Source organism: Eleutherodactylus coqui, chromosome 3 (genome assembly GCF_035609145.1).
Source record: "Eleutherodactylus coqui strain aEleCoq1 chromosome 3, aEleCoq1.hap1, whole genome shotgun sequence".
Lineage (NCBI taxonomy): Eukaryota > Metazoa > Chordata > Amphibia > Anura > Eleutherodactylidae > Eleutherodactylus > Eleutherodactylus coqui.
The window spans coordinates 221,986,852-222,003,142 of record NC_089839.1 but is presented as its reverse complement, the minus strand read 5'-3'; the positions used below and the strand labels follow the sequence as shown (position 1 = coordinate 222,003,142).

Sequence of the window (16,291 nt, the reverse complement as noted above, 5' to 3'; positions counted from 1 at the left end):
AGATACGATTTTCTCTTCATTTACCCATCAAAAAAAGTCTACAATTTTTACACGTGTGAAAGTCGCATGTTCAGCAATGCAATGTTCTTTTCTTACAAATCGCATTTTTACAAAGTGTGATATTGGTCCGAGTTTCTCAGGCCGGATTTACACAGGTGATCTGTCCAACACTTAATTAGTAGTTGCTAGAGATCTGAGATCTCACAGTTATGGATTGGAGTCCAATCAGCAGTTTAATTTGAGCTCATTCCCCTGAAGTCACAAAGACATGGACAAGACGTCACAAACCGCGGGCGACACGTCACAGGACCCACAGACAGACAGGGATGGCTTAACCTCTTCAGTAAATGAGGACGCTACAAGTCAGCAGCCTTATGGAGAAGAGATTAGAGGGGCCGTAGCAAAATTACAAGTTCTCCTGTCTTCACAGGATGGAGGATAACCTACTGATCAATTGGGGGGGGGGGGGTGATGAGGAAGGGGGGATGATGGGGAAGGGGGTGGGGGGGTGGGAAGAGCCTTGCAGATCTTGAAAATTGAATCCCGTGTCCCCCCTCTACCTGTCATTGCAGAGTAACACCACCCACAATGAGAACATTGAATGGACTGCTAGTTACGCACCAGCACTCCATTCAGTTCCAATGAGACTGCAGAGATAGCCGGGCAGCATTCAATCAGATATTTCCATCAGTCCCATTGAAATGAATAGAGCGCCAACTTTGCATGGGTGGCCAGCGCGCCATTCATTCTGACATTACTGAGGGGGTGGGGGAAGAGCAGCGACCCCCAAAGTGACTTGCAGAGTAGAACATGGGGGTCTCAGTGGTGAGACCCCCACCGAACAGGTAATTCCCTTCTATCCTATGGGGAGGAGAGAACTTGTAATCTTGGTACAGCCCCTGTAAGGGAGAACATAGGGGTAACAGGGAGGGGGGCAGGATCATAGAAGGTGAAAAGTGAAAACCTCAGAACTTTCCAGCGCCTCAACTGTTATAAGCTGTAAGAGAAGAGAGCAGGGAATTAGGCTGCCGCCTCACATCCATGGGAGAAAGCACACCGTGGAACTGAAAGTTTTGCTCAAAGGGATTTACAGAATTAGGAAAACAGTGCCACTCCTTTCCACAGGTCTCGTGTGGTAGTGCAGCTCAGTCACTTTAATGAAGCCAAGTTCAAGCTGCAATACTAGACAATCTATGAACAGATGTGGCACAGTTTTCTGTTTTTATTAAGTGGGTATGTGTTTTCCTAATCCTGGGGAACCCCTTTGGAAGCAGCAGAGAATGGTTGGCCCTTTAGGCTGAAACAGAGGAGATAACAGGTTGACAGTAAGCATCTCCCGCATTAAGAACAAAAGGACTACAACCAGTCATTAGGCCACAGATGATGCAGCACTGCTACCTGGTGGCAGTACTTAGTACTGCAGAGAAAACAGCTCCATCACAGATGGCAGGTGCAGAGTTAAGGATGAGAATATTCCTACCTTGTCTCCATAGCCACGATCTTTTGCCATCATCTCCCTTAACGTCTGCAGAACTTTAATGCAGAGCTTCTCCTCGTTTTCTTCCAGAAGTTGCTTGGTGTGCCGAATCAACCTTGCAGAAGAAAAAAAAAAAAAAAAAAAAAAGAGTTAAAGTTTGTTTTGATCGCTACGAATTGCTTTATTCTTGTTGGAAAAAATATTGCCAAGTGCTAGAAGCAACTTCTACATAATAGTCTCTAGTCAAGGCTGATTGCATAATTGCATGTCCACATTTACATGTAATGATTATCGCTCATTTTCAGCCATTTGGATGAATTGTGAGTGACAGTCGTTGCGTTTCAAAGGGCCTTTAGTAGCAGCCAGACATATGACTGCAATCAGTGTGGCAGGAACTAACTTATGGTGCTCTGAGGGCTGCAAAAACATGGAGTCTTTAACTAGAGCAACCAGTGTCAGGCAGCTGCTGCCAAGGTAAAAATGGAACATTGGGGTGCATCTGAAGAGGTCTAGTGGCACACGATGAGAACATTGTTCTATCTTTACAAGTCACTGGTTAGGCCACACATGGAATATTGTGGACAGTTTCGGGCAACGGTACTCGAGGACATAGCGGAGCTTGAGCAGGTTCAAGGGCGGACAACTAAAGTAATAAATGGAACAGGCAGACAATACCCAGAGGGATTATCAAAATTGTGATTTAGTTTAGAAAAAGAAAAAAAAAAAAAAAAAGTGACTGAGGAGCGATCTAATAACTATTTATAAATATATCAGGGGACAATACAGAGATCTCTCCCATGATCTATTTATACCCAGGACTGTGACAAGTGGGCGCTCTAATAGCCATGTATAGATAGATCAGGGGTCAGTTATGGGTGAAAATAGATGGGAGAGATTGCTGTACTGTGACTAACAATCTACTACATCTAGCGGAAAGGTTTCTACACTGACACAGAAAGGGGTTCTTTACTGTGAAGCCCCATTTACACAGGATGAATGTCGGGCAAACGATGCGCAACACTAGTCCCAGCATGTACTCTCCCCCGTGCTGTCAGACAGGAGCGAGTATCGCTGGCTTTCTGACAGAGCGGCCACGGCAGCTGAAGGAGATTTCGCTCCTCGCTCTCCCCCACCCCTCTCCATTCATTTAACACAGTGGCCGTTCAGTACTGAATGATCATCGTTCAGGATTTTATGCAGCCTAAACTATGAAAGATGAGCTGAACGATGATCGTTCAGTACTGAACAGCCGCTGTTGAATTGAATGGAGGCGCGCGGGGGGAGAGCAAGGAGTGAAATCTCCTCCAGCCTCCCCGCTGTGAGCCAATGATACTCGCTCCTGTGCAACAGTATGGGAGCGAGTACATGTGGGGACAACATTTGTTCTGTGTAAATGGAACTTTAGAAAAAAGTAGCAAGACTGTGGAACTCGCTGCCTGAGGATGTGGTGTTTGTGAACTCACTTAGAGTTTAAGAGGGGACTGGAGTGTAATATTACAGGTTATATCACCAATTACTTCAGGAGGATCAGGGATTATTCCGATTCACAGATTAGAGTCAGGAAGGAATTTTTCCCCCTAAAATGATGAAAATTGGCTTCTACCCAATTGGGTTTTTTGCCTTCCTCTGGATCAACATTGGGGTGTACTAGGCCGAACAGGTGACTTTGAGCCTTACACACTGTGCTCCTAGGATTTCAACTCACTTGCAGATGAACTGTCCGCTCTCGCACTTCTTCCGGGCGTCAGTGTTCTCCGGGAACAGGAGTTCCGGTCGGTGTAAAACATCCACAAGGACCGAAAGTTCAGCCTGGACAAGAGGACGCAGCCGATCCTCCAAGGAGGAGACGATATCCTGAGAGGAGGAGGAAGAAGTGGTGTGACAAAGGCCTTATAGTCTCATCATTTTACTTTACACCATGTACGATAGTGCCAAATCTTGAGTTACGTGACTAGCAAAGAGGGAGCACCTACAGAAGCTGTAAACCCCCAATATGTTTTACATAGTAATGTGTGCTAATAGATGTAAGACTAAGAGTTATAGTCCTTTCACAGGACTATCATCAGGTGCTTCAGTGCCCAACAATCAGTGATAATCGCTCCTCTGCTTTTACACAGGAGCAGGGACTGCGCCGTATATCGCTTTGCCTGCCCGCCTCCATTCATGGTAAACCGGCCAAGGTTTATAGTTCAGAGACAGCCTGTTTACATGGACAGATCGCCGTTTGATTTTTTTTCATGCCTGCAGAAACTAACGATAATTGATTTGTCTTTCGGTCAGTCGCTGCCGGCATTTACAATTAATGATCATTCAGATCCCCACGATCCAGCGAGAATTCAAACGATTGTTCAGTGTAAAAAGTGACAAATGAGGACATAGTCACAGCCCCGCGCCCTACAAAACACTTAAAGGATAACTCCACCCAAAACTTTCCCCAAGCACTGCCACCTATTTAAGAAGCAGCACAATAACTGAGGAAGGATGGGGATAAAAAATGTTATTATACCGCTTAAAGGTATTGTCTAAGGAAAGGGTCACAGCATGGCTCAGATGCAGCCACTGTGTGGCAGAAAGCTCCAGCTTGCTGAGGATTTAAATGCTTCCTGTTGGTGCGTGATTGGGTAACAGACAAGAAGTGTAATCCGTAAGCACTTAAGGGGCATTGCCATCTCAGCAAGTTACCCTTTGGGCCAGCGGAAGTGTCAACGGTCCTGCAGACAGACATGGGTGGTCTTGCATGTACACTACTCCCTTCAATGGGATTGCTGGAGATAGAGTTCTCGGCAACCTCCAGTGGTCCCACTGAAGTGAAGGTTACGGTGGTGCTTCTGTATGGCCACTGTCAGATGTCCGGGACACACCAGCGGTGAGATCTCTGGATTGGTGGTCGGACCTCCCACTGGCCAGTTCTCTTCTATTACTAGATTACTCCTTTCATTTATTACTGAGCTGCAGCTAGCTAGGGCTTTCTGCCACACAGTGGCCATGTCCATCACGTGGTGAACGCTTCGTGGGACCCTACAGTGAAGGGGCGGATAACAGGGAAGAACAGTTTCCATATGTGATAGTCGTCCGCATAAAAACCACCCCATCGCTGCAGAACTCATTTAAGCTTTTTTTTGGCCGATAGCCCATGTACCCAAAACGGGTGGGGAAAAAAAAAATGCTCAAATGACTTCTCCAATGAAAGTCGCACAGGTAAGAAACCCAACAGGGTACTGAACAAGAAACTGCTCATTAGTCGCTTCGTTTCAGTTCACAGAAGGGACTAGTGAACAAGTTCTCGCTCAGTGAATGGAGACGAGCGGCTGGGAGAGATCTCTGGCACGCGTCGCCCCATTCACTGAGCGCACAGGAGTGGCAGTCCTGTATAAAAGGACCTATAGAAGAGAATGTGCCCTGACTAGGTGTTATATGACCTGAAGATCATCACCTGCAGCCTCTCAATGATATTCCGATAGTCTCGTGATGCGGCGAGCACAGAGTCACGCCGGGCTGCGTTCCGCACAGACATCCGCCAGTTCATAGCAGTCTTTTGCACGATGTTATGGCTCTTCAGAAACAAGTTGTTCACCTGACTGTCCAGGTCCACAGGGATGGCTATGGCACGGCTCTTTGCTGTAATGAAGGACAAGAACAAATTAGAGATCAAATGCAAAGTTATAACCCCCACATTCCCAAAATCCACCTTATCTTACCGACATCTGACAGCACGCGGATGCAGCTTTCCACCGATGCCTTCTGGGAGGGCATGAGCCAGCTACAGTGATAGACCCTGAAGACAGCCTGCAGGAGCTGGACAAACACCGGCTGTCGGGTCTGTGGGAACAGCGACCAGGACAACAAGGGTTAAAGGGGAGTCCAGGATAAGGAAGTCATGGCGGCTCCATTACAGAAACAGTGCCACACCTGTCTACAGGTTTTATCCAGTATTGCACCTCAGCCCTCGTCACTTCAGTGGTGCCAAGCTGCAATACCAGACAACCCACGGACCAGAGTGGCGCTCTTTCTGGAAGAAAGCTGCCGTGCTGTCCCAGTCCTTGATACAACTTAACATTCAATGGCGATCAATGGTGCCTATAAGGACACAATAAGACCACTGTGCGGGGCCACCACTGCTGCATGTGACATCCACCCTTCACGTGAGCGAGACTTCAAGAAATAATCGTTACGATTAACTAAAAAGATAAATATAAAGTGAAACGCCCACAATGCACCTGGTGACCCACCACCCACTTACCTCCCTCAGTTTCTTCAGCATCACAGCCTGCAGCAAAAACATTTGCGTTATACGGCAAGTAAAAAAAGTATCACAGGACCCAAAAACCAACATTTACTCATCCAAGAGCCAACAAGTCACTTTAGACCGGGTTCGCATACATCAGCTGTGTTTTCGAACTGGAGCAGGACACAACTGATGCCATATAGCGCACTTTCTGCACAACTAAAGAGAAACTCTTCTGTCTGGCACAACAAGGCATCCAGTATCAAAACTGATGTGCCGGATGCCATAAAGTCACATAGACGACTATTGGATCCATTCGGCATTTCATTACAACGGCACAAGACCGAAAAGCTGGACAGACAGATATACAGGAACCCGGCCTTAACTGGGTTGTTTAGTTGTAAGCCATTGAAGGCCTATTATCAGGACAAGTCACTAATAAAATCGGTGGGTGTCCATTACCTGGAACCCCCGCCAATCAGCTGCTTGCTGAAGTGAATGGGAACTAGGCCTGCAATACCAACTCTGGCCACTGCAATAGATAGAGCCGTCTGCTTCCAGCAGAAATCAAGATTAGTGCAAAAGTACACTAGCCCAGTGAAGTGTTGACCAGTGGGGGTCCCCGAATGGCAGACCTCGTGCTCATCTGCTATTATTGACTGTTTAAAACTGTAAAACCCTTAAAATCTGAATTTTTTTAAACACAATACAAAGTTTCAATCTGTCCCAAAAGTTGTAACTTTATAGAATGCTTCAACTCTTTTCAATTAGCAAAATCTCTGCTTGCAGTCAGTGAATTCAACAGATTTATCAGTGGAGAAGCGGTCCTGACCCAATAATGGACTCTTCACAGCTGAGGTTTTGCTAGAGTTATATCCTGTGTACACAATCCTCTAATATGAACACATCAGCAGCTGCACACATCTCTCCTGTGTTGATAGTTTGTATCAGTCTGAAGTCCAGAAAGTTTCTCAGGATAGTCTACACTAGATACATTGTAACAAACCCTTAGCTGTGAGAAATATTCGGTCACGGTGGGGTTTTAAGTTTCTCACTGTTACCAAGTTTTAATCCCTGAAAGCAGGCAGAGATCTTCGTTAATTAAACTAAAGTAGTTTAGAAAATGAAAAAACTTCACAATGATTAAAGGCATTTGCTGAGATTGTACAACTAATTATATCTACTCAGGACAGGTCAACAATAGTTAAGTGGGGTTCCACCACTTCGGATCCACAGTGATCAACTGATTGAAGAGGCTGTGACTCAGGAATGTGATGTCACATACATCTGTCATATGGCCTGAGAACAAGTGAATGGGATTAAACTGCAATACCAGTCACAGCCAATATACTAGGTACTGCACTGTGCCTGGTATGGACTGAAGGGACAATGGCTGTCACCCAAGCACTGCTGTCACTAACTGCAAATATGCAAATGAGAGAGATGGCACTGCAGAGGTATTGTTCCACCTATTGGATGGTGGCATTGCTGCAAGTGTCAGACCCTTTATACAAGTCTTTATAACAATGATTGGGAATTGACTCGTGTAGTAACACAATTCCTCCAGCAGATGTCACTGCACAAAGCCTGATCACCTGTAAGGGTCGTTAAGACCTGCCAATTTCTCGTTTGAACGAGCCAATGATGTCAGAGTTCGCTTGGGCATCCTGTTTATACAGGCAGATATAGTCATCTTGTCGAAACAAGAAATTGTTCAGCCGTTCATTCACTGCACAGGGGTGGCTTCACAAGAGCGTGTTTTTGCGTGTGCATACGCACGCACAAAAACTATGCTTCTATAAGAAACAATGCATTTCCTATGGTGTGTTCACATGTCCGTGTTTTACAGGCGAGTGCCTGTAAAGATAGGACACGCGTGCACCATAGGGAATGCACACATTGTCTTCAATGGAGCCGCGGCTGCTGTGGCAGATGTTTCCTTCGTCCCCGTGAGGAAAAAGAATTCCCCTGCTGTACCTGCCACATCTGTGACCGATGCAAAGGAATTCTTCATTCCTGCAGGGAATAAAGAATTCCCTACCACAGCTGTCAGAGGACAGCTGCAGTAGGGGATCCAGCTGCCAGCATCCTGTAATTGTTTTTCAGGAAAGGGCTTTAAATATAAGCCCTTCCCCAAAAAAAAAATCATGGGAAATTAAAAAAAAATAAATAAATCTATACCCTTTCTTCAGCTGTTGGGGCACAGCCGCCTCCAGCGGTTTCTTCTCCTGCACTGCTGTGAGGAGTATTTAAAATCCCCACCTGCTGAATGGGCTGTCTGATTGGTCATAGCGCTCAGCCAATCAGAGGTAGCACTCACCCTCATGAAGTGATAAGTGCTGCCTCTGATTGGCTGAGTGCTGGGACCAATCAGAGGCAGCCCATTCAGCAGGCTCCATTGAAGGCAATGCACGGACCTGCATTTATGCGCGTTCTTGCACACACATGGGTACGCACCTATATACACGCACAAAAACACGCTCGTGTAAAGCCACCCTAAATAAATGAGGACTGAATAGTTCTTTAAACCGAACAAGCCAACAATTTATGCCTGCATAACATGAACGATATGTAAAAAGGACCTTAAAAATCAGTGATCAAGAGTATGCAACCTCCCCCACTCCTCCTACCTGCAGCGTTGTGCTCTGATCGGAGAATGGCGAGCTGAAGAAAGTGTTAACGATGCTCATCACAATCTCAGTCACGTATCGCTCCAGCACCAGGTCTGTGTGCTTCCGATCACTGGTGCTGTTACAAACCTGCAATATGAACCCACATATCAGTACGCTGGCTGACAACTGCGAACACAAGCCAAGAAGAGTGTGGACGGGGTGGGGAGTACCATAACTTCTTACCCTGCAGATGTCAACCAGGAAGTTCTCAAAAAGTTTCCACATGTGGTTGCTGGTGTAAATCTCCTTCATCTCCACTTCTGTGTCCACATAACAGTGATTGAGGAAGTTGATGTAGGCGATCTTCACCTGGGAAAGGGGGGGGGGGGGGGGGAATGAAACTAAATAACTAGTGAATAATTGCTTGTCACCCTCTTGGTGGTCAGGTTTACATGCAACCACCATCATGTGAATTTGCCTTAAATTGATTTTTCCGCTGACAGTTGTCCAGGTTCTTTAAATCTGTCTACAGGTAACCCAACACAAGCTCAGGTGGAACTCTCCTTTAAGAGCCTCCTTTGGCCTGTCATTAGATTTAGTCTCACCTCTGGGATGCAATCTTCATGAGTGACCACACGGACGATGTCATCCAGTGGCAGCAGCGAGTTGCACTTGATCTCGGTGTAGACGTTCTTGCCTTCCGTGCACACAGCCAGGAGCTCCACCAAGTGAATGTGATACATCAGAGGACTGTTCTCATCCATGCGCTCCCTCTCTGATCGCATCATCTGCACCAGAGTCTGGAACGAAGCCCGGTCGTTGTAGAAGACCAGGACGTCCTCACCGGAGTTCACCAGCTGTAGAAGAGAAAGCAAGACTCAGCAAGAGATGAACGCGTCTGACTGTCAGGGAGGATGAAGCGCAGAGCAGGTGCCGTTGCCAAGTCTCACCTCCGCCATCACTATATCCTGGCACTTCTTAATGAACCGGCCTTCAGCCTTCACAATGGTCTGCAGAAACTTGATGTACTGAACGCTGCGGCCGTGCGTTTCGATACAGTGAGCGAAGTGCTGGACGACACGCTCATTAATCTCACTGCATAACTGGAAGTTATTCATGAAGATGTGCTGCATGGTGACCGCTTCCAGGATCTACACCAGAAGTCAGAAGAGACATGATCAATGGATGCAAGTACGGAGTAATGGCACCAAACCAGGCTCCTGGGATACAAAGTAACAACCTAAATGGAGCTTAAACTAAGAGGGGAATTTATCATGCTAGAAATAGCATCAAGTCACGTTGGTGCAAGACTTACGCAAGTCAAAAGTAAAAAAAATTAAAAAGAAGTACTCATGGCTGATGGCATAAGGTGCCACAGGCTAAGGTTTTAAATAAAAAAAGTTAATAAATAAGCTTTGTGTGCAGAAATTTGCAACCGGCATAAATCTGGTGTAAACAGCTAAATGCCCTCTATAGCATTTCACTCCCCATTTTTCACACCCCTGCTTGCAGTTAGTAAACACTTGCTTCCATTCAAAGGCAGTAATGCTGTACATACAGAAGATGTGCTTGTGGCTGGGAAGCAGATACAATTGTATCCAGTGCAGACAATACAGAGCTACTGTTTATTTAACACAACAGTCAGTTTAACCTTTGCTACATATGTAGACACTAACAGCAGAACTGTTAAGGCCCATTAAAGGCTGCATGTCCACGGGTGATGACCAGCCGGCGATAAATCGCTTTCTGATCACTGAAGCTTTCTATAGTGTTGCCCCGGCGTACACGAACGGAGAATCAGAGCGATTCTCCACTCGCGGAATCTAAATCACGGCATGCCGTGATGAGCCTATTAGATAGGCTCACCGCAGAGACCTGACAGTGCTCCCCCCCTTGTCCCCTGCGGCAGAATTTTGCTAGCAATATTCTGCCTTGGCCGTGCACAGGGGGCCTTACACTGCAAGATAAAATCGTTTAATATATTAAAAAAAAAAACTCAAACAACTGTTTGAAAGAGTTTTAAGCAATCATCTTTGCATAACTCTATGTAGCCAATTAGCTACTAAAGAGCTAATGCAGGAGGAGCGGGATACCATCGCGACAGCTCAGAGAACAAAGCAGCTGTTTTGTTTTGAGCTTTCAGCTGGTGTCCCGCTGAGAATTGCCACCAGGATACCATCAGCCCCGCCTACTAAGAAAATCAGCATGCGGCACTGATGTCATTGGCGAGTTCTAGCTTGCTAGAAAAACGATGAATGAATAGTGCACCATGGCCGTGCGTTTAGATGCAACGATTATCACTCAAAAGATGGCTTTTGAGCGATAATAGTGTCTAAATGGACCTTTAGTTTGTTACAATATATCAGTCTGGAGTTTAGCTCACAGAGCATTGTGTAGACTGGACAGCCTGGATACAAGTGTGTCCACTTCTCAGCCAAGTGCTGACCAGCTATGTACAGGTTAGCTGGGTGGTGAACATCACAGTGGTGTTATTCACCGACAGCAAACATCTTGAAAATGGAGGAAGATTGAAAGTTTACTAGAAAGTAGCAGAAAATATTCCTATATTCAAACAATTTAGTGCTCCCAAACAAAAGCAATCATGAGACCAATTTGTTGGAAGGGTTTGGCACCACCAAGAGAACAAATCTATATAGACCACAAGCTACTAAAAACCTACTGGAAGAAAATTCCTAATGATTAGTGATCTTACTCCAGTCTCATCAGGAGAGTGCTGACGAATGCTGCAGCAAAAATAAGGTGAACACCTTAAGTTTGGCGCATATTTTATGGTCTGCGCACCAAAAAAAGAAAAAAAAAAATTGAATAGTTTTCTATAAAAAAGGCAGAGATGAGTTCCTTCGAGTGATGCAGTTTTCCTGATTTTATATGGAAATTGTGAGAGGATACCTGGACAGAACCAAACACACAATGTAAACAGTCTCAGCCAGATATCAGCTGTTGGAGATTTCCAGCTGCTTCTAGAGGAAAAGCGATTTGCCTTAGGAGGCCATGCCCCTCCTGCCAAGTCCTGTCAACTTTTCTTGCCATTTTAAAAAAGTTGCAAGATAAGCAAAAAGTCAAAAGGTCCAAGATACTAAACTGACATGAGCCAAGTTAGAGATTTTTTTAGGTCACAATTGTGCTGCACAGACATTAACAAGTCCATCTCCATCCTCTGCTACAAGTGTGGATAGAACAGTCTCAGGAATCATACACATGGATTAGCCAGGCCTGCGGACAGGAAGCTTCATGTAGTAGTCGTAGATTAGATGGAGGTGCTGACATGTTCTGACCAGCTGACAGGAAGGACCTCCCATCAGCACTGTGCAACATAAATATGGATCCATCTAACCAGGTGATTTTTTTCCTCTGCTCAATGATAACTCTAGCGGGCAAAAGGGCGCAAAAAATTGTGACTGTTTCTCTACACAATGGCACTGGAACTGGTCATCTACTCTAATAAGCCCATCCGTTCTGCGGAACGGCGAGTTGTGCATTCAGAAACGCTAGTTGGAGCACTAGTGTTGTATTTGGCTGACTGTGCAGCGCCTGTTGATCAGAACAATTCTGGACATCCTCCTGACCCCTTCCAGTGACTAGTTTCCATCTACAGGACTGCCTGTCACTGGATGTTTTGCTTGATCATGCCATCAATATATTCTCCATACTGTTACATGGGAAAAGAAAAACAACCCACATGGTTGGCAGCGAAATCCTGGCCCCGGCTAGTCTAGCACCAATGACCAGGCCTTGTTGGAAGTCGCTCAGATTGCTGGATTTTCCCATGTAATGTGGATTCCCACTGAAATTGATCCATGGAAGACTTTTCATGTGATTTTATGCTGCACTCCAGAGTCACAGTCCAGAGTCACAGGAGTCATTTCCATACCAGAAAGTGCCAATCATGAGGGGGACTTTAATAAAAGGGCCAATGAGCGTATATCAGGCACACATTTCCTTCAGATTATCTGCACTGGTCCTTCCAGCATCTACTCACCCCCGGAGTCAGGAACAGGTTGATGTGTTTATGTAGCAGCGCCTGATTCTGTTGGTTTCCTGCACAGAAGTTCTGCAAGAATTCATGGGCGATTCTCATGATCTCCTGCATCCGTGTGTCCTCCGTCTGAAATAGAAGGAACGTTTTATGGAAATATTCTTCATACATTTAGTTAAACTTCAAATTTTCTCTTAACGAACCTTTTCGTAAGGGATCTGTAGCAGTTCCAGCACCACCGTGTGCGCTCCCATGTTACGCAAGAGGCGCTGCTGCTGTTTGCGGTTTCTGCGCCCCGATGTGTTTTCCTGCACACAGAGCTTGCTGAGACGCAAGAGGATCTGAAAGGTTAAAGAAGCAAAGGTGAGGAGAGTTCACAAATCTAGAGCTAGGGCTGATCCATTATATCAATGGCCTACCTCTCGAACCACCCTGTAGTTGTAGCTACTTGTTGTCTCTGGTTTCTTAGGGGTCCGGGAGCCCTCCTGCGGTGAGAAAAGAAAGGGGTTGAGACAATTCTACCGAAAGACACTAAGCTCATGAGTATGCCTTCCACGTACATCAAGCTCTTCAATGAAAGTCGGTCAGGTAGGCAGCCAAAAAAAAAAAAAAACAAACAAAAAAACAAAACTTACATCCTTGCCGTCTGCGTTTCCAGCTGGTGCCTCTGGAGCCTCTTCTGGACCCGATCCCTTATATACCCAAAGCTCTGACTTCTCCACGATGGATCTCAGCTGATCCAAGTCCTGTTTTATCTGCTTGTAGTTGTCCACATCCTGACTGGTCACAAGGAGCTGAACCTGGAAGCAGAGATGGCAGTCAGAGACCCTTAGAGGCAACCACCAGACAGAGGAGCAGTCAATGCCCACCTACCTGTTTAAATGCCTGCAGAACCTCTTGTCTTTGGCTGAAGTGGCGGAATAGCAGCTGCAGGGCTCCCGACACTAGTGGGGGGTAGTCATGCATTGTAAGGTGCAGCAGGACACGCAGAAACGTGCGGCCACCGTCATCGTCCAAGTCCAAAGGAGTGTTCTCCTCACTATGGAAGGAGAAGGGAGAAGTTACCAAATCTGTACCTGATTACCAGGCGGTTAAAAAGAGTTTTAGAAAGCTAAAGGAAAAAAAAAACAAAAAACTGCTCTTTAAAAAGGGGTTGTCCTTCCTCCACTGCCAAAATGGCTTTTAATATTGATATATTAACAGTTTCCAATCCACTGTCTGTCTTCCTACATTCTGATTGAAGCTTGTACAGCGCCAATGTCAAGAGACGACCGACAGGGTATTCTTACCATCCATTGCCAGCGACTCCACTGTCAGAGCCTCTGGTGCACACACTGGCTTAAGCCAGCAGATGGCACCGTTGTATAAACGGCAGAAAGAACGCCTTTTAGGAAACCCTAAATCCAAAATTGGATTGGAAAGGGCTATGGCATGCTCCTTACACAATGCCTACTGCTTCTCCCCGGTATCTGGTCCTTCCAGCCAGCAATTATTTACTTTGGCCGCAGCAGTGCTCCAATGCCACAGTAAGTAGTTTTAAGATGTACCTGTGGATAGAAGTTAGCTTTGGATCTTGGTAGAACCCCTTTAAGAGAAAGTGTTGAAGGTGCATACTCCATTAAAACTAGTGGTAACAGGGGTAGGAAGTAATACTCGCCTTCCACCAAAGATTCCTTCTGCTTGTTCCTCAATGTGCTCAAAATCCAGAGCTCCTAAAAGAGGAAATAAAGATACATATATCTGTGTTGTAGTTGCACTTGAAAAATATGATAAACACAATTGTAGGGTTGAACTGTGAATACTACTGCTGCTGGTCCATCGTACCTGGTACCACTGTGGTGCTATCTGAACCATCACTGGTCTGAGAATTGCTCTCATCAAACTCATTCTTGAAGATGCAGAGGAGGCAGGAGATGCGGTAATCCAAGCGGACATTGAGAATGAACTGAAGAACAACAAGAAACCACAGTTCTAAGGAGCATCAGGAATGCGGCAGATTTGATGTCGGGTTCATCTCATCACAAAAGACTCCTCTACAATAAAGTTCATGGTGCCAAACTCTGCCTTACCGAGCAGTAGAATTACAGACATGAAGGATCCCACCCCTTTCTGTACCTGCAAGATCTCTATAATCTTCAGCTTAGTGTCCATGACCAGGATGTCCTCCTTCTCTGGTTCCCGTTGAGGTTTGATGGCTCCTTCAGGTGCCGCCATGGGGGTCATTGGAAGGAAGCCACCACCACGCAACACGACTTGTGTCATGAGCTCACCAACACCATGGATGGAGCGCATCACATTGCTGCCACCTGCAAGTTAGAAAAGTCTAAGTTACACACTGTAGATGGCACCAACCAAATATAGAACAAGTAGAGTCCTAAGTTATGTATCCCAACTACCCTGGACTCATGTGGGAGCAATGATTGCCTTTATTTAATTGCCAATTGGCAGGTTTTAGACAGATTGAGAGAGGATGCTACTGCATGGCCTACATTATGAAACAAAGTCAAAGGGGCAACTGTAAGACAGAATTCTCAATGGCCATTTAGATACCTTGCTTCTCATCCCCTTTGCCCATTTTGTTAGATGAGAAGTTGGTCGTCAGGTGCACACAGTCCAGGATAGCCAGAAGAATCTTGGTTAGCCGGAGAAGGTCACTAAAGTTGTAAAAACCGAAGTAAATGAGATTCCGCGCCAGGTTCACCACCTGAGGAGATTAGAACAGATGGCAAGACGTCAATAGATGTTCATTTAGATAGCAGAGGGTTAGGCGCCTGCTGCAGATGGGTAGAGTCACCTCGAAGGTCAACTTGTTCTTTTCCTTGTCTGAGAAAGGAAACCTCTGTCCAACCACATCGCGCAGATATTCTTCCACAAACTCCATGGTCTGAGCAAACTTCTCCTTTATGTCATCCCTTGAGGTCCCACTGCTATCATAGCTGAGGGACAAAAAAGAAAAAAAAGGGAGGGGGGGAGTTAGTGTCAAGTCTTTATCCCAGGGCACTTAAGGACATGGGGCGCTGTGTAAAATGTAAAGAAAAAAGTAATGATTCATGAAATCTCCTTTAGCTAGATATTTTTCCCAATAGACATAGAATACATATCAGAATGAGGTGAGACATTGTTCCATTTCATTTCTTAAAAAAAAAAAAAAAACACACCAAAAAAACCAAAATATTAACTCATTTAGAAAATCGATGGCAGCAACACAGTTCACAAAAGTTGGTCCAGGGCCATGTATACCATTGTGTAGCGTCCCCTCTTCTGGGAAGTGAGGAGACCAGTTGCTGGGGTTTTGAGAGAAAAGTGTTGCCCCATTCTTGTCCAATGTAGGATTCTAGTTGCTTAACAGTCGTGGGTCACATTTGACAGATTTTTAATTTCATAATTCGCCAAACTGCAGGCGGCCGGTTCAGCCCCTGGACTCTTCTGTGAAGCCATGCTGTTGTGATGGATGCAGTATGTGGTTTAGCATTGTCTTGCTGAAATATACAAGGTCTTCCCTGAAAGACGTCTGAATGAAAGCATATGTTCTATAACCTCTATGTACTGCTCAGCATTAATATCGCCTTTCAAGGTGTGAGATGCCCATGTTGTAGGCACTAACACAGCCCCATACCATGAAGATGCAGGGTTTTGAACTGCACACAAACAAGCTGGATGGTTCCTCTCCTCGAGTCTGCAGGACACGGCTGTAGTTTCCAAAAATAATTTTCAATTAGGATTATCTGATCACAGAAGAGTTTTCCCCTTTCTGATTCAGTCCATTTTAAATGAGCTTTGGCCCAGCGAAGACGCTGGCGTTCCTTGATTGTGTTAATATTTGGCTCCTTTGCATGATACAGCTTTAGCTTCCATTTCTTGATTGGCAAACTGTTCACACAATGATTTCTGGAAGTATCCCTGAGCCCATACAGTGATCTGTATTACAGAATCATGCCTGTTTATAATGCAGTGACGCCCGAGGGCTGTAGATCTTGAGC

General features: G+C 45.6%; 1 protein-coding gene across 5 annotated transcripts in view; it reads right to left on the bottom strand.

Annotated features, from left to right (window-relative positions):
• Positions 1-16,291, bottom strand: part of ITPR1 (inositol 1,4,5-trisphosphate receptor type 1) — a 123,670-nt gene that overhangs the window by 42,336 nt on the left and 65,043 nt on the right. For 4 of the 5 annotated variants that reach the window (XR_010791239.1, XM_066596959.1, XM_066596958.1 and 1 more), the window contains exons 21-39: positions 15,106-15,247; positions 14,862-15,015; positions 14,427-14,617; positions 14,136-14,256; positions 13,969-14,023; positions 13,185-13,350; positions 12,947-13,111; positions 12,731-12,796; positions 12,515-12,652; positions 12,315-12,440; positions 9,265-9,465; positions 8,920-9,171; positions 8,558-8,683; positions 8,333-8,461; positions 5,176-5,296; positions 4,911-5,095; positions 3,183-3,331; positions 1,481-1,592; positions 965-997 (exon numbers count right to left, since the gene is read on the bottom strand). Coding sequence is in view for 4 of the 5 variants with exons in the window: in XM_066596959.1 (XP_066453056.1) it covers positions 965-997; positions 1,481-1,592; positions 3,183-3,331; positions 4,911-5,095; positions 5,176-5,296; positions 8,333-8,461; positions 8,558-8,683; positions 8,920-9,171; positions 9,265-9,465; positions 12,315-12,440; positions 12,515-12,652; positions 12,731-12,796; positions 12,947-13,111; positions 13,185-13,350; positions 13,969-14,023; positions 14,136-14,256; positions 14,427-14,617; positions 14,862-15,015; positions 15,106-15,247 (2,632 nt within the window). In the remaining variant the exon portion in view is untranslated. The remainder of the gene's footprint in view (positions 1-964; positions 998-1,480; positions 1,593-3,182; positions 3,332-4,910; positions 5,096-5,175; positions 5,297-8,332; positions 8,462-8,557; positions 8,684-8,919; positions 9,172-9,264; positions 9,466-12,314; positions 12,441-12,514; positions 12,653-12,730; positions 12,797-12,946; positions 13,112-13,184; positions 13,351-13,968; positions 14,024-14,135; positions 14,257-14,426; positions 14,618-14,861; positions 15,016-15,105; positions 15,248-16,291) is intronic. The other variant, XM_066596961.1, reaches the window with a different exon arrangement.